This window comes from Opisthorchis viverrini, assembly GCF_000715545.1.
Source record: "Opisthorchis viverrini unplaced genomic scaffold opera_v5_34, whole genome shotgun sequence".
NCBI classification, from domain to species: domain Eukaryota; kingdom Metazoa; phylum Platyhelminthes; class Trematoda; order Opisthorchiida; family Opisthorchiidae; genus Opisthorchis; species Opisthorchis viverrini.
The window spans coordinates 1,699,686-1,725,207 of record NW_008751690.1 but is presented as its reverse complement, the minus strand read 5'-3'; the positions used below and the strand labels follow the sequence as shown (position 1 = coordinate 1,725,207).

General features: G+C 46.4%; 1 protein-coding gene across 1 annotated transcript; it reads left to right on the top strand.

Annotated features, from left to right (window-relative positions):
* Positions 1-46: 46 nt before the first annotated feature.
* T265_13069 (hypothetical protein) lies at positions 47-22,325 on the top strand (the record flags this gene model as incomplete). The annotated part of the gene is made up of 12 exons (XM_009167021.1): positions 47-116; positions 152-274; positions 6,471-6,638; positions 7,059-7,095; positions 8,070-8,152; positions 10,771-10,892; positions 14,493-14,618; positions 14,708-14,891; positions 17,457-17,762; positions 18,535-18,691; positions 18,781-18,846; positions 21,262-22,325. The coding sequence occupies 12 exons, from the start codon at positions 53-55 to the stop codon at positions 21,821-21,823; spliced, it is 1,998 nt and encodes a 665-aa protein (XP_009165285.1).
* Between the last annotated feature and the right edge of the window lie 3,197 nt (positions 22,326-25,522).

Sequence of the window (25,522 nt, the reverse complement as noted above, 5' to 3'; positions counted from 1 at the left end):
AGGGAAGTTTCGACGTCCTGTGCGCTTCGCCCCGTCAGGCGAATGCCTGTCGATGAGTGGGTTAAATCTCCTGTCGAAACCACCCCCTGATTTCCTCTTATCATTACAGTCAACAGGTAGGAGTTTAAATACACAATAGTACATTTCATAGGGCTTACTAACTTGTGTCGATGGAGTCGAAACCCTGTATTCCTGGCATGTGCTGGATCAGTCGTCGGTGTCTTCGTTATTTTCGGTTACTCTCGAATGCGTGTGCTGTTTCGGACACTAACCGGTGAGTTAATGCTTTTCAGCTACTCAATTCCTTGCGAAAATGGTTACCTGATTTACAGCCTAACACTACTATTTCGAATACCTCGACCGGTTTGGTGTTTATGATGTGTCCAATGGAATGTCACTCAGAGACAGGTCTACATCCAGAAGTATCCAATGGAAGTCTGGCTTCAATTTTTCTACTCTGAGAAAGCGTGGCGACCTTAAGTTTCACCGTTGTGGTCATCCAATCACGGATGAAACGATAACATATTCCTGAAGTCGGCACTAGTGTGCACGCTATGGAAGCACCAGGGGACAGTTATTCTCCGAGAGCAGGTGTTCACGACAATTTATGTCGATAGAAAACAGAAACAAAGCTCATGAGCCAAAGCCCAGTAAGCAAGGTTGTACGCCACCAATACTTACATATAAATCAATCAAACTGACATCGTATACTACAACACGCTGCTCATTCAGGTCGGGTTGCATTCGTACACCGAGTGGTGATTCGTAGCCCTAAAACAACCGATTCTCATGCAAAGAGGGTAAGTACGCATCCAAGGGTCCAACACGCAGCAATCCTAGCAGCACACGCAGTCCCAAAACCCGAGTTTTTCGGTTACATGACGGATATACAACCGTCTAATAGCCACCTGTTACAGTGGTGGTTACCGAGGTGGTTATTTGCACCATCAAAACCGGTCCTGATTGTGCAAATATAGAGTGGTTCCGCCATATAACCATGTTTTTGGCTAATGACGGTTATGTAACCGTCCAACCACCTACCTTCTGTTTACACTTTTCGTCCATCTTTTTGGACGCCCAGGCATGATTCGCCAATCGCATTCAAAGACGAGAATTATTTCATGCCGCATTACTAGTTGTCAGTCGTGGTTTGCGTCCTTCCCTGGATTTGTGTCCAAACTCATTTGCAAACTACTTTGGTGGTAACTAGAAACGTAAATTACTCTTCTGTTTGCGATGTTTGTGTTATTGTGACTAAATGTACTGCAGAAGGATCTCGTGTTACAAATCTTCTAATGCCAAAACCGCCGTCGCGTGATACCATCAGGCTGATTGCATTATCTGATGCAAGCAGCAAGACGGGTAAACGAAAACAGGCTCTTGCTGACAGATCTTTCTCTTGCACATATTCGTTCACCCCCTCCTCATCCCTTTGACAGCTGCATCTCCGTTGACCCATCCTAAGGACTGGCATCCGTTTGCCCCCGTTGCGATTAGCTGTAGTATATACGGTTGGCTCGGCCGCCACGGCCACAAACATTTCAAAATCATACTTCAATTCCCGACACCTGGTTGAACAAGACAGCCTTTGACGTTAGCGCTCTGAAACTAGCCGGACAGCAAACTACTCTCGCATGCACACTGAACTCGTTTTCTGTTGGTTTGATGTCTGTCTGAAACGAGGATTCAAGACCCAAGTACGGTTGTTTAGCTGACATTCCCATCAGTTTCCACTCGTTTCTGGTTGTGCACCTCTGGTAATCCGCAAGCCGCTGTTACTGGGTCTGCTGGAGTCGGTGTTACTCGCAGTCACCGAGCTGAAGGGTCTTTGATTGATTGGTTACCCGTTGATGAACTCCCCTCTCTCTGGTTCGTTTTGCAACGTCTTTGAGAATACCCTGTAAACGCGCTGGTAATTGTTTACTGTTGATTTCATCTGCTTTCGTCACAAGAGTTGCTCTGATATTTTCACAGAGAGCTGAGGTTGTTGCGGATGCTATTGGACAAGTAGGTGGACTACGCTGTTGATGCTCAATTATGCGGTCGTATTGAACTGGAATTGGTACGCACGGACAATAATGAACGGTTGGCTGCAGCAGTTATGTACTGGCCACAGACTTTGCGCAGTACTAACTTCTGAAACAAGTGAAGCTGCTTGGCCACAAAATGTTCCCCGATATTCGAGCCAGCCTCGAACACAGATAGACCACATCACCATTAGTTTTTGGTGGCGTGAGTGAACTTTTGATTGTTGCGTGTTATGGAACACCTGTGTGGATTCATACCACGCGCTTGTTCGTTGTTGCTTCTGTTTGTTCTCTGAGATGCGCAAGGTGCGCACATTTCATTCGGCCACTGAGAAACTCTCGGACCCTGATGTGAAATAAGTCCTGCAGAACCACCTACTGAAGTCTCTTCTGCTTTCTTACAGAAAGGTGCTGTCCATGACCCTGGGTGCCGCGCTTTTTGGATGGCGCAACCATCTAGTGGATTTCAGGGGACACCTTAAAATTTCCATAAGCTCGGACACGCATTACACCTAATCGAGAATACAATACCATTCGACGCATTGTCAGACTTCAGCTGAAAATAGTTCCTCCGCGGATCCAGAAGGTTCGTGGATCCACAAAGCCCAACAGAGGCAGGAAACGAGAAAATGGCCGTGTCCGAAATGTGTTCTAGCTTATGCGTTCAACAGGCCCAAGAAGGCTTCAGGTGAGCGAACGAATCACTGATAACAGCGGCTCACCCATCTCCGAAAAAGAACACTGCTTGAGTCGTTGGGTTGAACACTTCCAACAACAACTCAGCTGGCCATCTGCAGTTGCTCAGCCGGATTCTTGACCTGCAATGCAGCCCTGGACAGTAGATTTTGAATCCCTGACCGCTTTGAATACTTACGTACCTTACACGTATGAAGATTCACAATTTCAGTAGTCCTAGATTCTCAAGGCTCAGTGGACTCCGTTGACGAGTCTGTTCTCCTTGACATGGTTGCCTATCCAGGAATGCGAACATAATATGAACATAATAAGTTCTTTGTATTCTCAGACTTGCGGACGTATAAGGATGTATGGAGAGCTCTCCAAGATCTTCCGTACATTAAGTGGTCTCCGTCAGGGGTAAGTACTCTCTCCCTATCTATTCACTTTTGTGGTCAACCAAATGATGAGATGGATGCTGGAAGTTCTTCAAAACTCTGATGCCCAGATAGCTGTTGACGAAAATCTTGTTGATCTGGAGTATGCTGATGACACCGCTTTCATCTTCGAAGAGGAGAAGGTGCAGGTGTTTTTGAGCTAGTCAAAGGCATGCACTCTTCGCATGCGCTCTTCACACAAAGTTTAAAGTCATGCTTCTGGACTTGCAGTCACTGAACACCCTTCATGAAATACAGCGAGAGGAAATCCAAGTTGTGGAGTGTTTCACCTATCTTGGAAGTTGTGTTGGTTCCGATTATAGTGCGACAGATGAGGCAAATGCAAGAATCTGCAAGGTTCGGGTGGCCCTTGATAATTTTAGGCACCTATAGTGTCATCACGGTATATCTCAAGGGACATGTGTATCGGGCTACAGTACGAGCTGTTTTGTTGTGTGTCTGTGAGACTTGGCCTGTTCTAGCAGTGAAACTGAGACATCTTCAGGTGTTCGACAATCGTCATCTCAGAAACATGACACCTGTGGGTTGGTATTGGTGAATCCGGGATGAGGCAATGAGAAAACAATTGTTAGATTGTGCAACGAAGACTTCCATCGAGGAGTGTGTCCAGCACCAGAAGCTGCGTTGGTTAGGCCGTTTGTCGCGCTTGCCGTTTGAGCCGTTTTGAGAGGCCACTCAAGGTCGGCGGAAGCAAAGGGGTGTCCAACCCTTGACCTGCAGGGGTATGAAAGACATTACGAAATGTCGGGTTGCTGTTCTGTTCACCGAGGATGGTGACCGCGTGAGTTGGTTCACTGTGTAGGCAACTAGTTAACCCCTTGTCAATGTAGGTTGAGGACTGTATAGCTGTGGAGTCCTGATGTGACCAAAATTCATCCGACAAGAGATTTTCTGATCAGTCACCGAGTAGTCTCACGGGGCGGGCCAATGTATTTAACTATGCTGGACGGAGTAATGCGAGGACTAGTATTGGTACGGTGAAACGCCGAATGAAAGTGTGTGCCTAACGATACACCGGTCTTTCTAGGCTGGTGGGCCGGAATTTTTGGACCAAGTCTTACGAAATGTACGTCAGGAGACTAGTTTGTTGTCGGAAATATATGATGCATTCAGATAGCCAGGAAGATTGGAGCAAATTAATACTTTGGCTTCTTCCCAATGGATATCGGTCCCAGGTTGCATTGATTAGTTTTAAATATCGACCCTCATATTGATATTCAGGTTGAGTATTTGATGCGCAACATTCTACCGATACGAGTTGTCTAATAGTCCCCACCCTTTATCTTATTTCATTAAATTTCTAATGGTCAGCTCATATCACCGCAATTTAGTGTGCCCCCATTGCTTACCGCTCCAGATCTTAACATGCTTTTTGGAATACATTGAAAAACACTGGAGGTTGTCAAGAATTCTATGTATCTTAGTAGTTGCATCGGCTCCGATGGAAGTGTGATAAAGTGAGTGTTGGAGCATCGAATGTCCCAATCACGTTTACCAATTTGCGTCACTTGTGAGGGCAAAAAAGAGTACATCACTGGGTCTCAGGGGTTGCCTACCTCTGGCTACAGCAATGGCTGTGTTGTATTGCTGCGAGACGTGGTCTCTGTAAGCATGATGTGAGGTGTCTCCGCTTTTTGACCACCGATATTTTAGAACTGTTGCTGGTGTCAACGCATTCGTAACAAAGTGAACAGAAAGCGAGTATTTGGTTGTGCAGCAGATACTTCAGTCACGAGGAGACATCCAGCAACATTGACCACTGGCTCGGTCACGTGCTACGTATGCCGAAACATTGTCTACCGAAATGAGTGTTGTTTTCAATTCTTCTTTCAGCTTGCTGTAAACTGTTAGGTTGACAACATGTGGCTTGGCAGAAAGGTGTGTGGGTATTGCTGGCGTGGTCGGCTTTCCACGACGGGGTATCAGTGACCCCATGCGCTTGTCTAGAAACACTGCAAGAAATGGCAGCTGATCGAGGTCCCTGGAGTTCGTGCTGTCATTTTTTTTGCCTGATCGAGTGCTTGGAGACATCAGCACTCAGGGACGCCTGCGCTGAGCTAGTGCCAGATACCTCTTTCATTTAATTTGTTTTCTTTTCACACTACGGCCTCAAATATATCTAAATAAACCTTCGTGGGAAAGCATCATTGTCAACACTGATGTCGCCGTCTTTGATGATGATAACCTCAGCCGGCCTCAATTGGCCAATTTTCCCCAGAACAACAGATGTTTGGTTGTTGTCTGCTCGCCGAGCTTGGCAGTCGGCTTGCAAACACTTCACCACTGATCAGTTTGACGTCGTCAATGTGGATTTAACGATGTCACTTCAGTTAATGGTGGTACGTTTGCGATCCAACTACCAAGCTCAGAAAGCAGACCAACATCCAAGCAGCGTGCGTGAGCTACTCACATTCCGCAACGTCGAGATACGACAGGAAAGCTCATCACCTCTTACTTGGAGCCTTCACTACTCCATCCGTTGACAGGTCCCCGCTACGAACATCGTCTTCTGGTGCTCCATTTCACTCAGCTTAAGCGCTAAAGGCTTATCTGACCTGTTTAGGAACCAGGATGAATCTCCAACGCACGCTGTTTGGTCCTGAGTACTGGAATGAAGGATTATGTTTATGGTGAATCTTTCGGTGTGGTCGACTGTTTGGTGCTCCAGTTGTTGGTTGGGAAGTTCTGGTATAGTTAATTAGAATAGACTCAGAAGACATTTGGCAAGTAAACTCTGCTTTATTGGTCTAAGAAGGGTCAGTTAGACTATGCTTCTAAGACTATCATCATTGTTATCATGGTAGAAGTACACTAGCATTGGAAACCGGTGCTAACTGCTACACAGCCATCGACCGCAGTACATATGCTGACCACACTGGGGGGGGGGCGAGGTGGCCCAAGCGGTTAGAGACCGAGTNTTGGAAACCGGTGCTAACTGCTACACAGCCATCGACCGCAGTACATATGCTGACCACACTGGGGGGGGGGGCGAGATGGCCCAAGCGGTTAGAGCGCGAGTTTACTGACCGGAAGGTCCGTGGTTCGAACCAGACCTCTGCCACTCGACTTCCCCTGTCCAGGCTTGGGCAACCTGGCAATATCCCAACCCTCGTGCAACCTTCGGGTGGCATGGTAGTTAGGCACCGAAAGGGTGCTACAGCTGAACGATTATTATTTATTGTTATGATCACACTGGTCGATTTGGCGTTAACCGATTAAGCTAACTTTTGAACCGCTTTTTTCGCCATTTAGTTCGCTCCCGTGTGTTCGCCTCTTGTTGCTATTTTTACCTCACCTTTGTTCACTATAGCCGCCGAAAATGATCTTCCCATGGGTCTTCCGAATCCGCGGAATTTGTGCTACCTCAACGCACTTCTACAGGCCATGTCAACAAATGCTAGCCTCGTACGCTTTTTGAAACGAAGTGCGCACACTAGACGGAGCAAGCTGCTCTATTGCCTCGTCTGTCTTCTCAAAGGTACGTTCCTATTTATGCATGAGCATTGCTTTCTCGCCTTCTGTGTCCTCGACGAAACGTGAATGGAACTTCACCCGTGAAATCACTGACGACTTGAACGTCAAAATATACAAATCTGGATTCGCAATTTATGCGCAATTTCGTCTGATATTTCCAAGTTGTGTTGGCTCACATTCAGTTTTCTACCCTGTAGAAGAAATGGTTTCTCGGAATGTGAGAGATGGATCGCCCAACTTAGCTGCTAGAACATAAATCACAAGCCCCACGTACCGCAAACGTCAACTAACTATGTAGCGGTATTTTAGGGGTTACTTTACTTCTCCCTCCGCAGCAATTCGACGGGATTTCCCTTCATCCAACGCGAAGAGACGACCTTGCCTTGATATAACTGTGTGTTTCTGTCTCCGTGAGCTACACTAGGTAGTATCCATGCGACACTTACGGCCTCTCATATGAGGTTGGTCAATGGTTAGAGGTCTGATCAACACAGTCTCCTGGTCCTCTAGTTTGGGGCGACTTGTTTTGTAAAAATTGAAATGCACTTGCAGTTCCTGCCAAACACTACTACCTTGTGTTCAGCCTTCTGAGCTAAAGGCTTTGGTTGTGGACCTTCATCGTCCTCCTGTCTAGGCGTGGGCTCCTTGACCGTGTCCCAAATCATGTGCAACCATGTATGGTACACCCAAATAAACTCATGCCACACCGGCCGTCGCGTGATGCTATCAGCCGGGTTGCCTTACTTGCTGCATAAAGCAGGGCGAGTACGCGAAATATGCTTTTGCTGACGCCTTCCTTCTTACACTTTCACGTTTTCCCTCTTCTATGAGGGCGAAATGGCTCAAGTGGTGGAAGCGCGAACCTACTGACCGGAAGGTCCGTGGTTCGAACCCGACATCTGTCTCTCTACTTCCCCCTGGCAGTATGCCAGTCCTCGTGCTTCGTTCTTGTGGCTTGGCAGCTAGGCGCCGAAAGGGTGCTGCAGCTGAACAATTTTCTTCCCTCTTCTGCCCTACTCCACCCAAATTTGAATACACTCTTCACAGGTCCCGGCTGACCGTTTTGCTCGCTGTCTATCACACTCAGCTGCAGCATCCGTCTTCAGTGACAACCCTAAACATTTCGAAATCTGTTTCCACGGGCTCATCATCTGACGCCAGGTGAAACTGAGTTGCCGTGCAGATCGAGAAGCTTGGTAGACCCGAGAAGCCGAAGAAATGGAAGTAATGCAAAAAATGCTGGAACGTCCGCAGGTCGTTCCACTTCATTCTTTCGACTGGTCCTCGGAAGCCTTCTGTCGGTGAGACTATCAAGAACCAAAATGGCTCTCTGATATCCAGCAAAGCATAACTTCTGGGCAAACTACTTCGAACGGCAATTCTAACCTTCAACAAAAAAATGGACTGTGAGCGCGGAGCTCCCTTTAATCCGAAGAGTGTCCGAGCGTGTATCACTATTCAAGCTTTGTTGTGCTGTTGGTCCTGGCGATCTTCCATCTACCCTGTTCAACAATTTCGGTGAGTTTCTCAGCCAGTGCCCGTCTAGTCTATTTGGGTCTATATGGGAGAAAGAGACTGAGGGAGGCTGAGGTGAGTCGATAATAGGGCCCATTTTCAAAAATGGTACTCGCAGTGAATGTGATGGTGACGCTGTTCCTGTTGTAAGAAAGCTTATAGTATCTTGGACCCTCGCCGTCTTACAGCGGCTCGCGAATCCTTGACCCGTGAGCATCAAGTGGGATTTCGTCCGAGTAGAAGTTGCGTCGATTACTTCTTCATATACACGCCCTAGGTACAGGTGACCCACAATCTTCGTATTCCTTGACTTCAGTGTTATTAACTATACTTTCTCAACAAGGTGTGTCGCAGAAGTTTGTCAGCATAATGCGGCCCCAATACTCACTTCTGGGCTTCTGAAAGTGTATGATGAGTTCTCCCAGAGATTTCGTACAGAAAATGATGTCCGATAAAGATGTCCACTTTCTGCGTTCTTTTTCAACTTCGTCATTTATGAAAGAATGGGGTGAACGCTGGAAGGTCCTTAAAATCCCGGTTTTCAGATTGTTGCTAGTGAGAAGCTTTTCGATCTGGGGTATGCAGATGACATAGCCCTCATATTTCAAGATAAAAGCGCGATGCATGCTCTTTTTGCACAGACTGACCACTATCATACCGTCTGTCGGCATGCGCTTAGCACCTTCAAGGTTCACAGTCATGATTCGGAACATATGGTGAACAAAACCCCCTTGTAATACAAGGAGGATCACTTTAGGTTGTGATGACCTACTGAATACCTCGGTAGTTTTATTAGCTCTGATTGAAATGTCTGATGAAATCAGTGCGAATTACATTTGCTAATTAGTACCACTTGTGGCGTCAAAAAGCCATATAACTTGGTCCCAAGGGTCGCATATACCGGGCTACAATAAGGGTTGTATTGTTGTGTGGTTGCAAGACGTGGCCTCTGCGGACAGATGATGTGAAGCGTCTTCAGGTTTTTGACCACCAATGCCTCAAAATCATTTCTGGTTTTATATGGCGTCAACGAATTAGTAATGACCTGATTAGAACACGGGTATTTGTGGAGCAGTTGCTTCAATCGTGGAAAATAACCAGGAACATCGACTTCGGTGGCTCAGGCATGCGCTACGGATGCCGAAACACCGTCTAAGGAGACGGGTTTTGTTCTCTGCACCTACTTTGGAATGGTTCAGACCGCGACGTGGACAACGTGTGCCCTGGCAGAAGGGTGTGAAAATGATCAAGAAGAGTTTTGGTGGGGTCTCCGCTACCCACTCTTGCGCTTGTTTAGAGAAATTGCGAGAAATGGTTGCTGATCGATATCAGTGGCGTTCGTGCTGTCAGTTTTTTTCCAGATTGTCCGATTGAGTACTTGGTCGCGTAGGCTCATAAGAATGCTTGATATAGGCCGTTAGTAGGTCCCTTCCTCACCCACCTTTTTTTCTCCTCTTTTCACTTAGAGGACTTGAATATGATAAGACAAACCTTATGGTTGTATGCCAGTGAAGCATCAGTGTCAACACTGATGTTGCTGCCCCAGCTCAGCGTGCTAAAAATGGTTTAACGATTAAACTGAACGGTCCATCCATGCGACTTCTTGGTCTAAAGTCACCTTGCAACCTAAAAAAAGGCACGAGTGTAACCTTACTCACACCTGAGCAACCAGAGCAATTCCAAAGTCAGAATAAGATACCCATCAGGGAGCTTCTGATCACTAGTTGTGTTGTACCCGCCGGCCCATACAGAGCTTCGTATTGCTCATATTGCTAACAGTGTTGTACTTTCGACTGTCGTCACGATGGCATCTTCCATGCTGATCATCGTTTTGTTGGGTTCAACTGAGAGATCTTCGGTCTGTCAAAAAACTTCCACCACCCAACACCAGAGAAGCGTATTCTATTTTGAATTGTAAGAGAAATAGGACAGTTGTTGTCGGTTGGTTAGATAGTCCTGAAATATTGACCGAAGAAACCTATCCTGACTGCAGCCGCCACTATCCGCTGTTTTTGTTGGATTAGGTGCAAATTCCTTTTTTCTTCAGTCTCTAGTTAACGTCGAATTAGTTTGCAAACGAATGTCCATCGGTCCATAATACCATCCGATTGTTTTATACGGAACTAGTACTACTACGGGACGAGACCAGCAGCTTCAATCAGTTTAATAGATGAGGTCGTATCAAAGATGCATCTATTTGTGCCTATTATACCAATAAAATACGGCTGCTGTACCGAGGTATCAAGTTCTCTGTTCGCTGTGTTTTTAGAGTGGACAGAAATAGCATAGTAAAAATATATATCAGCCGTGTTTGATAAACGGTAACTTCATTTTCAGTGATTCCTTGCATGTTCGACTTCCTAAACCAAAATAGCTGTTACAAGCGACATAATAGATAGGTCTGAACAATCAACCCAGAAAATCTGTCACACTGGCTGCCCACCAGGGGCATCAATTTAATCGATTTGTCTCTTCTTCCTGCGGTCACTAAGAGCTGTCCTCCAAGTAGCTTTTATTGTCGAATCCAGGAATTTAGAATTGCCATAGAACTACATAATTTATATGCTTCTCTTTCTACTGTTGCTGTTTTCTATAGTGCTTGCTTTACTATCGTTTTGTAGCTCTTCGTTGTTCAAATGATTATATACTCGCCCACAATCTGGAGAACGTGCTGCGTGAAGTCCACACAGCATTTATGTATGAGCTCGCAAATGCTCGGAGTTGGTCAACAGATGAACAGCAGGTAATGTTGGGGTGATAGGTGTTTTATAATGTATAAGACATCTTAAGAGACCACAAAAATCAGGCAACACTGCCTCGTTTGCTTCATTAAATTTCCTGTGATGTAAAGACGGTGATACTGTAAGACACTAAAGAATCGATAACCCTGACGGACTTCTCTCTTTCATTCATACGGCGGTGGGGTGCCTTTCCGGTTGGTTTCTGTTTCCTGTCGTCACCAAATGAAATGTAAACCGTGGTGATCAGGCCGAAGTCATTTTTGAAAAGCCTACATTGATGGCTTGGTTTGCTTCAGTATTCGAACCATGAACTAGCTCGAATAGTGGATGAAATTTTCTAAGCTTTTACTTTTGGTGTTCTACACCAACGACCGCGGCCTTCGTTTATTTCGAATGTCGTTTGCATATGGTTTGTTTTCAAGTGATATCGGATACCATTAGGACACGTTATCTTTTGTATGGGACGTTCTTAAATTCGGCATCCATGTTGTCATCCGGGCACCGTTTTTCTTCAAAACTGGACGCTAAAGTCACATCACTCAACACCGGTCACACGTAAAGTGTGCGACTGGATATCAAAGCATCTGGGGTTTGTGTGCCCGTCCTACTCAGGACATCTAAATTTTGAACAACACCGAACGCACTTATTCACTGAATTTTTGACAAATTTCTAGTTTGGGCAGGGAATTCAAAACAAGTCGGTGCTGTTCCAAGGTCAAAACTAGAATAATCGGTCTGAAGGACCACTCACTAAGGTCTTATTTGACCCAACTGAAGTATGACAATCAGAGTGGCAAAGACCACCCTAACGGTCGGCAGTCTCACAACATACAATCCCTCACTAGTTGATTGACGTTTCCACAGTGGGAAAGTCGTTGAGTTGTACGTGGGCTGATGTACTGTCCGGGCACCGGACCTAGGTAGGAAGATTAGGGTCCTCGGCCAAAGCCTTTGGCCTAAAAGCCTAACCACAAGACGGCGATGTCTGGCGGGCAATTCAGGTGCGTTACAATTTTTATGGAACAAGTTGCCACACATGTTTCAACCTCCAACCTGGATGGCCGAGAGGCTGCGTTGGTGAGACCTATTACCAGTGACCAACCTTGTACGACTGCGTGTCACACGGACATCGCAATATAACCCAAACTATCACGGAGGCAGACACACTGTCACATCACTCTGTGGTCTATGCTTCAGCTAAAAGTTTCGGGTGGTTCTTGTGTGAACGCATTTGAATATTGCTTCCGTCCTCCGTTCTTCCGCGACCATCGAATAGTAGGGGTTCAAGGAACCTGAAATCGCCAAACCAGTACTCATAAATTCCAGATATGAGTAGGTATGTTGCATGCCTTGAGCATACCACGTATTGATTAGAAGGATAAGAACTCTAGATCTACTGTCTACCATCTTTGTATATTACACGCTCCTGTTCAAATCAACATTCAAATTTTGAACCCTATCTAACGCAGCTTTTCACAGTATATCCCACCTAATGTTGTGACTTGTTGGGCGGTAGTGCAACTCTGTATTGGTCCCTTGGCTTCCTGCTCCGCCCACTATGGTATATCAAAAGGCACGGTAGCTCTAGACAGCCCTTTTATGGAGGCGAAAGAAAATTAGTACAACCGTATTTATAGGGTAGTCATAGTGTGTTCCACAAGGTCGTGCCAGAATCACCGTGAGGGGACGAGAAGCGTCGAGTCACAGGTGCTTGACTCGGATTGGCCGGCATTCTGACCAATCAGGGCATGCCTTCGTTTGGCCCGTCTCCTGCACGTGACACATCCGTCCAAATGATGTGCTGTTCGGTTATTGGGGACGGCTGGCCCCCGAACACCTGGTCTGACTTCTTGCAACGCCGAAATTAGAATGTTTTGCACACTGAAGAGGATGCAGGACTTTCTAAAGTTTCGAGTATACTTCACACCTAATCACTGAAAGTTTTTTGACATACCCTTACTTTTCGACTTCAGGTTCCTTCATAAATCGAAGGTTTTTTTCAATCAGTTGACGATTTGGTAACCCCTGTGCACCGCTGCATGACTATTATTATAGAATGGTTTTCGATAGGGTTTACCTTCGGATTCTCTATGAACCGGAGGGGGGGGGTGATTAGATGACTGGGTAGTTAAAGCGCGAATTTACTAAGCCGAAGGTCCGTGGTTCGAACCCGACCTCTGCTTCTCGACTTACCCTGTTTAGGCTTTGGGAACCTGGCAGTATCCTAGCCACCGTGCTTCCTTCAGCTGGCATGGCAGGTAGGCGCCGGAAGGGCGTTACAGCTGAACGATTTTGTATGAACCCATCCAAGAACCTAGTATTCCGGTGCAGCAACTGTAAATTCGTTATTTCAGCGGCGGGGGTTGACGCGGATATCGTTCAGCTGAAATAAATGGTAGAGATTTCATCCTATTAGTGGAGCCAATGTATGCTGAATGCCTTAGCAGCACTGTACAGCTGCTGTATTGTTTCATGCTTGTTGAGAATCATCAGCGGTGCGCATCTCACGAAACTCAATGTTTTGAACCAGCAAACTTCCTGCCAGTTTGACTATAAGTGATTAACTGATCAGCTTTCATCTAGACAGGACATGACGCCATTCGTCCTTCAATAACGGAAACCACATTACGTGGTCACGTGTGACTGGAGTGAGACAGGACATGACGCCATTCGTCCTTCAATAACGGAAACCACATTACGTGGTCACGTGTTGACTGGAGTGACGACTTCTCAGAAGGAAGTTCCACACATCCGGTGAAATTGTTGAAATGTTATTGAAATATCATTCTTCTGGCCTGTTATTTGTACACACGTGGGGTGTACCGATGAACGAATCGGCCATGCTCGCTCTACGCTATGAGCCTTTTCATGAGAATATCCCTTCTTTATGATATCAGTTACCGCGATTTATTCGTTATATTCTCCGTTCGCCCTGTAACAACGCCTGAATCCCTCCGCCGTGTATATCAACGTATTCCGCTACTGATTCTTCAGTATGTGTGTACATTTGGCTCTGTACTTCATATTCTTCGAAACCGTTTGAAGTGCATTTCTTGTCTTCATCCGTGGAACCTAGTAAAACCTACTGGACATGCCTGATGCTCAACCCCAAACTGAGGAACCTCTCAACACAATGCAATTGTTAGTCGTTCTCAATTATTTATTATTCAATTCAATCGTTTGACCATTTGGGAAAGACTTAACACCTATCTGTGAGTCATCGTCTCAGAAAGGTGTAGAAAATAATAAAACCAAACTTTTTCAAAATACTTGTTATTTGGTTAGATTCTACTATCACTACCGAGTCAGTAGCTTTACCCGACAGCTTTGGCATTAAGCTTTTTGAAACCTTACTTAGAGAGACTTGCTATCAACTAGTTCACCGAAGCTTTCGATCAAAAAATTTTGTCACAAGCTAGCGGTTACTGATTCCTAACACCAGTGGTTACTAGGATGCTCTTCCAGCCTCGATAGTGACGATCAGAGTGGCTCGAATTTTTCGTTGTTCGCCACCTTGTTCATTTCTGAGTAGGTTTCACCTACCACTTTCTCAAAAACTCCAGTCCATATTATTGACACGCATCTATTGTCTTCTATGTCAGGATGCTCATGAATTATTTGGCTTTCTCATGGATGTTGCGTGTTGTCGAGAGTTGGGTCGGACCGCCTTCAAAGCCAGCGAAGGTTTAACCTCCGTCTCGCGATTCATCGGGCCACGTTACGAACAAGTAAGACCACATCTGCACCTTAATCTAACTTGTGTTGCTTCCCGGCGCTTCATTGTGGTCCTATACTCTGCCTGGCACTTTATTCACAGGTTGTTCCCCGTTCCTTTCATCGTGCGCGAGTCAACAGTGTACATAACCCGTTTATCCTGCACGCCCCTATGCGAATCGAAGTCTTTCAGCAACACTTGCTAGTCAGTCAGGTGACTTGTCGAAGGTGTGACTACCGTAGCTCGCCCGTGCTTCAACCAGAGGCTTGTCTTACCGTTTTCTTTGGTGAGTTGCACTTATAACACGGTTAACAGAACTTGAATGTCATCCGTTTAATATACGTTTCAATCTCTTGGAATCACGTGCTGTATACTTATACGCCCTAAGGCATCGAGTGCAGCGTCTTCAAATATATATCAGTATATTGGTGAATCTTCGTAGCTACTGTTGCAGTAGAGCTTACAGAATGTCAGAAGGTAGCCTTCAGTGTCTAATCCTGTTTCTAGTACAGATGAGCTACCCGTAAGTTCTACACATGAAGGGCCGTTTGCATCTGTCCCTTACTTGCCGTTCACTCTCCTTAAGGAGGTGAAAAGACATACTGTATCGTCAGTCACATGAAGACGTTTAGGTAACTCAAAAGTTCCAGTGAACACGGCGACAGAATTAAAATAAATGTTCCTCTAATAGGGACTTTTAATCTGAATGGCTCTTCTGGTGTTTGCGTTGTTTCTTGTCTCATGACTTCTTTGGAGCTATCTCACACTTTGGCAATTTGATTCAAATGCGATAAGTAGTTGCCATCTTCCGTATTAGTAGTGTGAATAGTCGTGAACGAATTACCGCTGGTTTCTTTTGCAACATTTGCCTACTGATATTCTAGTTGAAATAGGTCAGTGGGAGCTCAAAGCATGAAACTACTGCTCGGAATGTCCTTAGCACACGCCCAACCCTGGGCTCTTGGTTGCTTCTGTCTAGACTAGAGCGACCTCAGCCCTCGTGGCTCGCGCAGTTTGTATGACAGCTATGCGCCAAAAGGATGTCACAGCTGAGAGGTTCTGTTCAGCTAGTCCGGGGGTAGTCGATTCGCAACCGATTTGTGTGCTATCGTAGAAGCTAGTGGGATTGTATCCACTTCTCACTTGTTTGTCACAAATGACTTGCGCTGGGTAGGTAGCATTGTACGGATTTAAGCTGAGTCACGTATCAGACCGTCTGAACGGCGGCAAGACTCCGAGGTGGTGTTGGGACGGGTTGCCTTTTGGCAACACAAGGCGATTAATGTTTTGATTAATTTGGTGCCTCCCACGGTTACCAGCGCAAATTCATCCCAGTCCACACAGGGCAACTAATTAGATACAAGCACTGGATCTCAAGCATATTCCTGGTCGAGTGTACGGCATCACTCGGCCGACTGCTAGACATCACTCCGTGGATATCCACTTTGGTAAAACCAATAAGAATAGTAGTTGAACATAGGAGAGTAAAGTGATATCGAATTGGTGGCGTGCTTGGTGTTCTACTGACTGGTAACATCGAGTAAAGCTTAAACCTTCCAGCAGCCAATGAAGAATTTTTAGTGTCTGCAAACCTAGCTTTGGGGGTTGATATCCCAGCCACTGCGGCTGCTGATATGCGTTGCTGTAAAGTTAGCGTTTATGTGATTTCAGTTTTGCGGATTTCCTTAGCACTACTTGACATTTGTTTGACCTTGGATCCGAGCCTCTGTGCAGCCAGTTGCTACCTGCAAGACGTGAGGGACTTGCAGAGGACAGTAGACAGATGTCGCCAGCACGGCCCTTGGGTTCGGAACGTTATCGTATGCGAATACATCAACAGAGACTAATAATGTTCCTGCTGTTACAAGGTTAAGATAGGAATCAAGTCAGTTCCTCTAGACGGACAACCACTGAACAGTCAGTCAAGTTTGGTTCCCACTTTCGCCAATTCAGTTTGGCAAGAACATTACTGCGAAACTTCCTCATTAGACGCTACCCAACAGCAAGTCTGTCCTTGGGACGAAAACGACGTTCCCTATGACCATGATTAACACAACTAGGGTGAAGTCAGAGAAGTTTGTTACCAGCCTTATTTACAGTACGTGTCGTACAAGGAAGTGTTCTGACTCTCCTAATCCGGCTTCCGAACGTCAAAATTGATTTGGGTCTCCATAGCTTTACAGTATATCGGCAACACCAATCGTGTACCAAAGCTGCCCTACCGATCTTGAGCAGGCACAGCTATGGCCAAGAAGCCTAACCCGCAGGTAGTTGGCCATCAAGGTGAGCTTTGATTGGCCGGAAGTGTTTACCCAACAGTCAATCATTACTCGGTATCCGATGCCGTGTCAAGGCACCCTAATTTCCATAATGTTGTCACCGCATACACTTTAGATATGACACACTGCACATGTGTTTTCGACCTGGTTTGGGGCGTTTAATACAATTTGCGCACCCTTGGTGGTCCTTATGCTGAAAAGGCTAGTTTGGAAGGATCAGACCGAGAACTGAACTGAGACGTTACCATTACCACACTAAGGGAGGGTGATGGCTGATTGCGATTAGGACTGTGCCTTAAGCTGTTCACTTTTGGAGTCGATTAGGCTGTATTCCTGCTGGTCCGAAGGTTCCTTTATCGTTTTTAGCTAACATTAACATGTCATGGTTTCAGTGCCACGTAATAAAACAGGATTTAATTTCGGCTGATCACCTTAGTTCAGGTTACCAACCGACCAAGACGTCCTGACTGTTGAAACATTGCTAGAGATTCCTGATGCTGTCTTCACCAACCCTGCCCGTGTCACTACCGTTTTTCATTCGATTTTCCCTTCCTACCCTTTCCACCTTGTAGACTGCTCTTCCTACACCGCTGCAATATCTCGTCACCAACGATATACCCACCTTGGAATTGCTAAACAACAGTCAACGTCACCGATTCCCCCCCGGTTATCGGATTGCCTGGCGAAGCAGTTTGGCACGAGTGAACCACTTCAGGATCTTCATTGCCCAAAATGTCAACCAACAGCTAAAAACTTAAGCGGTCACACGGGACTTTGTCAGCAAGAACGCTGGATAGCTCATCTGCCGTCGTGCCTTGTCCTACATGTTCAAAGGAGTGCATGGTTAGGGCGTACAGGCATCAGTTGGAATCCTTTTGGTGAGCTTCTGGCTTGTTTTTGGTTGTGTTTCTGTCCAACTAGTGTCCTAGAAACTATGGTGTCGGCACGTTGCAGGGCGTGGTAAGCAAAGAATTCTCTGTAAGCACGGTGCTCCGTCAAATTCAGTAAATTGACAATAGAAATTGACCCAATCTACGCACCACTGCGAGCAGACTCACCAAACTGATGAAATAATCCAAGGAGAACAAGTGGACAGACGGACCGATCAAGGGGCAAATGTGGCAACCAGCGACCCGACAAAGGTCATGGGTGTAAGTCGCGGAGGTTAAAGTTAATCCGAACGTCCGCCAATTAGAAAACGGGCAAGCTAAACAACCAACAGGATCCGCTATCTAGTCGGCCAATCACAGCGAAATGTCCTCACCCGGCCAACGAGACGTATACAAACGAGAATACCACAGTGCCCAACGCCTTCACAAGTACACAACGCTGGTGTTAATATCACATCCGCTGGTGACCAAACATCTGCAACCGAACTGCCAAGCTCAGCGAACAGATTACTAGCTTTCTAGGCAACCTGAGCCACCACCGTTTCCTTCATTAAAAAATGTCGTACTTATGTAGTTTACTCCATGTGATGTGCTAATGAAAATTAATCGCGTTGTCCAAAGAACTCGACACGGTTTTTGAAACGAAAACTAATGGATGCCATTTTTGCATTCAGTTACATATCAGTACTTCGTATCGAAAACCTGCTTACACTGCTACCATGACTTAAACTTCCAAAGCCTGCCTTTTCTCGTTTCCTAGGATTTGGATCCAAGCGACAGGACTATGTATCCTTCCCCTGCCGCCTCAACATGGCCCGGTATATGTTGTCATCTCGATCAAATGCAACTTCGGACAGCGATCATCAGGACTCTGGGGGCGTATATCAACAGAGTGCCATTTCTCAGATTCATGCTCGGTCAGTCATATTCCTGTTGTAGCAATAACTGTCTGTTTACCGACTGTAGCTTTCCAAAAAACTGATCGAGCTCATTAGTGACCCTCCAGTTCAGGTTGGCGCCCTGTGTCCCCATCTCGTTGTCGCAGTTGTTCCTCCTGGTGTCAGCTATTAAAGTTAGTTTATTAATTTTACCTATATGCTTGAGAGATATAGCTCACGTTCGCTGGACAGATTTCACTGAATTAACTGATGTACCTTTCAAGCTGCTAGCGAAATCTGATTTTTCCCCATTCATGACATTTGTCTGCTTGCAGTCAAATATCCTCAGGATACACGTTGCTTGGTAGCGTTAGTGTCAGTGGCACCTAATTACCCTCCTCAAGGACCTTATCCCGCTTGCTACCCAGTGCAGGAATAAAGGACAAACTGAGCAGGCTGAGAAGTTGAGGCATTCGTTCCGCAGGGTTTCTGGCATGCAAGAGTGTGCGGGTGTGAAGTGAGATTATGTGGCAGCCTAACAAAGTTTATTGGTGCGATATGGAGTAAAGAGAAAGTGTCTGCAGAATGGGGCAGTTAGTCCTATATTTAAACAGTGTACGCTGACGCCGTATGAAAGCCACCGTGGCATCGAAGGTGCTGTCTGGTCTCATCCTCCGAAGGTCGATTGAGACGGATCCATAAAAACCAAGGATCGATCATATGTTCACCACCCGACAGGTTCTGGAGCAGCGACACTGTTTCGAGCGGTCAACAGCGGTTGTCTTTCTTGACTTAAAACCTGCCACTGGGGTCGAAGTGCTCTTAGGGGATTCGCTCAGATACCGCGTACACAGGCGATATAGCTCTTCTTGGATCTGACGCCGTCGTAGTGTAAACAATGTTAAATAATGTAAATGATTCTGTCTCATGGTTTGGCATGTGCTTCACACTAGCAGTGTAAAGAATCCTTCCCAAGAGTGGGTGGGATGGAATCCTAACCTCATGCGGATGACTCCACTGAGGTAGAAGACAATTTGTCTATCTGGGCAGCTGTATCAATTCCTCTGGTCTCGCGATAGATGATATTTCTTCCGGATTCGGAAGGCCAGAGCAGCTTCTACGAACTTGCGTTACTTGTGGTGTAGGCGTGACATCAGCTTATCCCTCAAGGGCCGAGTTTACAATGCTGCGGCGCGCTCCATATTATTATGCGGGTCGGAAACCTGGCCGCTGCGCACCGAGGACGTCAGAAGACTGTTTGACCATCGATGTCTTCAAGCATTGGCTGAGTCTGGTTGGAACATCGGATCAGCAATGCTGAAATACGCCGAATAGTTTTCCTAAGAAATAACTCACCCTCAATAGATGAACTGATCACACTGCATAGGTTGCGCTGACTTGGCCACGTGCTCCGTATTCCGGTCGACTGACTTCTTCGAAGGATTTTTTGCGAAGGGTGGAAACGAGCCAGGAGAGGTCAAACAGTGACTTGGCAGCGAAGTATGAAAACCACTACCAGCAAACTCAGCTGCGCTGGTCACTGCCGTTTTCGTGGATGGGGACCCCGAGATGGGCCACATCAATGGCTAGAGACAATGCCAGATATCGTCCAGTGGCGCTCTCGATAGCGTTCTTGCGTCCAAGCTGTTGCCTTCAATGCATAGCTCCCCACCCCCCCACTAACAGTGCTGTATTTACGCACCAGTTTATGAGCTCCCGCCTCCAATGCGCAGCTGCCTACCCCACCTCCCCAAATTGTTGGTGGACGAAACCGTAGCATCTATAACCACTGCGACAAGTACGTAGTTCCTACAGCTGATGATGAATAGGGTGATGGGATCAAAGTGGTTTATCCCTGAATCTCTAGGGACGTGTGTATAAGCTGTAGCACCCTTTCGGCGCCTAAATGCCATGCCACGAGAAGGAAGCACGAGGACTGGGATATTAACTGGTTGCCCAAGCCTAATCAGAGGAATTCGAGTGGCAGAAAGGGAGTGTTTGGTTGTGCAACGTCAGAAGCCCTGTTGGCTAGGCCGTATATTATGTATACCGACCAGAGTGGTGTTTTGGTGTCCACTTCGGAGTGATGACAGAGGGATATGAAAGAGGTTATAAAACGTTTGGGTGCTATCGGTGCTACTCACATTCCAGGATGGGGACTGCGTGATTCCCACTGCGTCTGATTGGAGACATTGCACGATATGGATGCTAATCGGTGTCAGTGGCTTTGTCAGTTTATATCCAGATTGCCTGAATGAGTGTCTCGAGGTGTAGTCACCTCAGAATAATTGTAGTAAGTAGCGCTAAGCACTGCGTCTGATTGGAGACATTGCACGATATGGATGCTAATCGGTGTCAGTGGCTTTGTCAGTTTATATCCAGATTGCCTGAATGAGTGTCTCGAGGTGTAGTCACCTCAGAATAATTGTAGTAAGCTAGCGCTAAGTCCCTTCCCCGTCCATCTTTATTCTCTTCTTCACACTGTCTTTCAAATAACTCATTATTTTACGGCTGATAAGAATCAGTGTTAAGCATTGTTTTGTTGACGACAGAGTTTAGAGAATAATTTACCTTCATCCGAACCACAACTGTTTTTCCTTTTTATGCAGGCAGCCGCGGACGTACGTCTTGCGAGCAGTTTTGGTGCATCAAGGTGAATCCATAAACTCCGGTCACTATATAACGTATCGGGTGTGGAGAAAGCGTGATCCTAAAAGGTCGGTCAGAGAACCCGTCTACCTGCGGTTCCTGCGGTATATCACAACATCAGTCTCCAATTTTTTCCACGGTATTCCAAACCGTACCGTGCGAAGCTCGTCACCTTGGATATTCACCTCAGACGCTCACGTCTTGCGAGTGTCAAGCGATGAGGTGCGCTCAAGTTTGGCATATCTGCTCTTCTACGAGCGTGATACACACGCATCAACCTATGAACCAGGATCGCGGAGTATGTCCGCCTCTTTTACCGATTTAGATAACAAGGGATCAGATTGGGACTTGGGAGATTCTGCTTATGCGCCTCCCATTACACCTGAAGAGACCGACGACGAACTTGACCCGGGTGATATGGAAGAAGAGTCCGATGAAACCAGTGATGCCGGTGAAAATTTTACGGGCTGTTCCAAGGCAGAAATAATACGCACCTACGCACTCGCTGCCTCACAGCTGTAGCGCCTTATTCAGTCTATCTTACGAGTGTTTTTTTTTACGTATCCCCTCCCCTTAGTTGTACAATCAGATGCTGATTTTCTGTCTGTGATCGTCATCTCCATTGTTAGCTAACACTGATGAATTGGTGGTACCTATTTTCAACTATCGCTGTTTTCCTCCGGATGGTACTTTGGGATGGCACAATGATCACTGTGGTTTCAAATTTGGAGTGCTTTATGTCTACTTTGCTAGATGATGGGACTTATTTTGTTTCCTATCCTGTTTTTACTTGGTGTGCAACTTGGTCCTCAAAAAAGCGAAATTCCCTGTGAATTAAAAGCATAAACTTAGCCGATAAACTCAGTTTCCTAAGGTTGATCTCCTGTATGAAGTAGTGGCTTCGTCCACCTGACCACTTGTGCTGCGGCCCTTTTGGGTTTGTTAACTGACATGGTTCCAGAAAGAATATCCGGTCGCGTCGCAATTATTATCTCGACTGTTCGTTGCCATGACCAGACTGACGCTGAGAGCACCATTTGCCGAGAAGCGTGCTGCCTTCATACTCACTACCTGGCGCGAACAGACAGTATGAATGGAGAGTACGGAGGTTCCGTTGGAAGTTCGCCGCTGTTACCACGATTTCATGCAGTGGTATGTGAATTTCCTCTTTTTTTTGTCCTTGGTTTATCTGGAACATTTATTGATAGTTATGCGGTCACTGTTACCCGTAGGAAGGACAGTCTTGCAGGATCTTCGTTATCATTTTGATCCCTTCAAGGTAAACACAGTACTAATTATGAATAGATATGTTAGCATTGAAGTATTGGTTGTCAGGGTATGGATACACTAAATAGGGTCACGGAGTACCCCCAATGCGACGAAGCTTCCTGTATCTTGGTTAACTACACCGAGGTACCTTATTCGTCTCTTCGAATTACGATATCTGAAAACTCTGGCACCTGGTATAGGCTGAAAGAATGTTGTGGTAGGTCAACTGAGAGATGACACGCCGTTGGTCGCAGCGATCATTAGAAATGCAGGTGCGCTAGGACACAAACAATCAGGTGGGAAATGGAAAGAAAGATTAATCGGCCAAGCTGTTACTAACATTCATCAGGGTGTGAGTGACATCAAGGCTTGGGTCTCTGATAAGGCTGTCAGTTACGTTGTCAAATCGCATGGCCAACCTGAGGAGGTCCCTGGTCGGCACATCTAATCAGATAAAATGGAACAGTTACACGCTTCCGATCGGCTCAACTGGAGGTGGGCGCTGGTGCAGCGCATCTCCCCAATCATCGAATAAAAGGCAAAAGTTTGGTGCCGAGCTGGAACAGCGGATTCCTTGGATGAAATTCACAAGCCCAAGCGGGGTGATATTTTCTGCCAGAAAAGTCGGGAAGCACCGGAGCCGGTGTGAGTGACCTCAGTATTCTTTGGCCATGCATACCGACTGATCTGGGATATTACCCAAGCATAACATACCCATGTACTGCCTGACAGAGTCAACTTTTTCTTCAAACTATTCTAGTATCCAAATGCCAGCTCTCAGTCAGAATGCTACCCGAGTCGACAGTCCCTGGAGTACGAGGAAGTGGTTTTGTCCCGCACTGTCGAGAAGCTAAAAAACATTCTGATGGGAAGGAAAGTCGTGAAGTTCGTGTCATTCACTCTAGACCAAATCGGGAAGAGCCAAAGCTTCCTTCTAGATATATCGCATCCCCGAAGCATTATGCGTCGCGAGCTTATCGCTTCTTCCTCTAGCAGAGATGCGTCCTCGAATACGTCCCCAGTCCACTCCACTCAGTATCCATCGTGACACCTTTTGTACACCACTGATTTTCATAGGTCAAAGGCATCCGCTTTAAATAAAGCTTTCACCAAGCTCCTTGTCGTCTGTCTTCAGTTTGTTTTTACACGGCCTCGCTCCGCCAGTCTGCCGTACTGTGAAATGCTTGTAGCAGTCGTTCACAGTTCAAATGTCCCAAGACCCGAGGATCACCTACGGTTTTCGACCATTGCACTTCGGCTAGGAAGTGCACATATTGTGCTAAAGGTTCTTGATGTCGTTTCCCGCGGGTTGAAGCCAGAACCTTAGGTACAGTTGATTGCTTTACAATGCACCTTTCATTTGTTCGTCACCAGGGAGTGAGTCAGGCGAACCACCTTGACCAGAACAAACGGAATTCCGACCTGTTAGCGAATGCTTATGGGCGGGTACAATTGACGAAACCGACTGAAACCCATCGATGGTTCCGTTGTGTTGAGTGTGTAGTTGGGACATGATAGCAGGTTGGCGGCTGCTTCTCTATCATCGCGTTTGAAGTGAGTGCACTGGTTTAGGTTGCAATCAAATGGGCTTCACCAGGATCGAGAAAATAGGAGCCAACTGGCACTGACGCTAGGGGAACTAGGTCAACACGGGGATGTATTCTTAGTTCCGATTCCAAATCATGATCGTCATAGAGGACTCGGGTGTTTTCTCCACATAGCTAGTATGTGAGGTACGGTAAAAGGGGTCCATATGAAGGTGCTCTGGTCTTTCATCACGCAAGCTATCTGACACATTTAATTTTGGACGGAGGATAACTGAGCCCTCGGATTGTGCGGCAATTTGTATATTGTTGGATACGATCACAATAAACCCTATGTATGGTGCACGCTGTGACTGAAGTTACTCAATCGGCGAGGCGGCTGCCAATCTTGTTCGCAAATGTTTCGTTATCGACAATGTCAGTCCCTGGTTGGATGGAAACTGGATCACGAACACCCGGATTTCGTGTTCACCCGTGCATTATTCGGACAGTTTTTGTTAAATGTTTTGTACTAAACTGGTTTTCATTGTCACGGCGACGAGCCTTTCATCTTTATCGTTGAGCTAGTAGTGGCTGAGTGGTTGGGACGCGGACGCACGAAATGGAAAGTCCGTGTTCGAACCCACTGGTTTTCATTGTCACGGCGACGAGCCTTTCATCTTTATCGTTGAGCTAGTAGTGGCTGAGTGGTTGGGACGCGGACGCACGAACTGGAAAGTCCGTAGTTCGAACCCAACCTCTGCATCTCGACTGTTCCTGTCTAGGCTTGGGCAACCTGGCAGTATCTCGGCCCTCGTGCTTTCTTCGAATTGCATGGCAGCTAGGCACCGAAAGCCTGCTACAGCTGACCCGTCTTAATCGCTGAAGACATCGAGACTTTCTTCGACATTTGAATCTTTGCTAGAACTAAGTAGCCTCCCTTACTACGTTGTGGTGAGACCATGAGCGTTTATTTACTAGGACTAACTGCAAACAAAGCTGGTTTTAACGGCAGACAACTGAACCCCAGCTGAATCATACTTTTAAGCTAAATGTGCTGCACAAAGACCGCCCTATGTTTCACTTTATACGATATTCCTCCCGAGTGCTTCGGCAGTTAAGTCACAATGAGACCCAGTGCACCGTCCCAGCCATGCGTTAAAATCATCCCAAGTGTTTTCTCTTAGCTTTCCAGAAAGCCGATGACAACCCATGGACGGTCTCGGCCCTCAGAGCTGTTTGAGTAGACATGGCCGAGTTTCCGTCATCCTTATACCTTACTTGAATACCAAGTTGTACGCAACTGGCGAAATGCACCCATTGGCAAGATAACTTAGTCTTAACGAGGGGCTCAACTGAATCTCTCATCGTAATGTTTTTGTGCAGCTCATTAATTTGACGTATAAGATTAACGAGAGGTTGAATATCA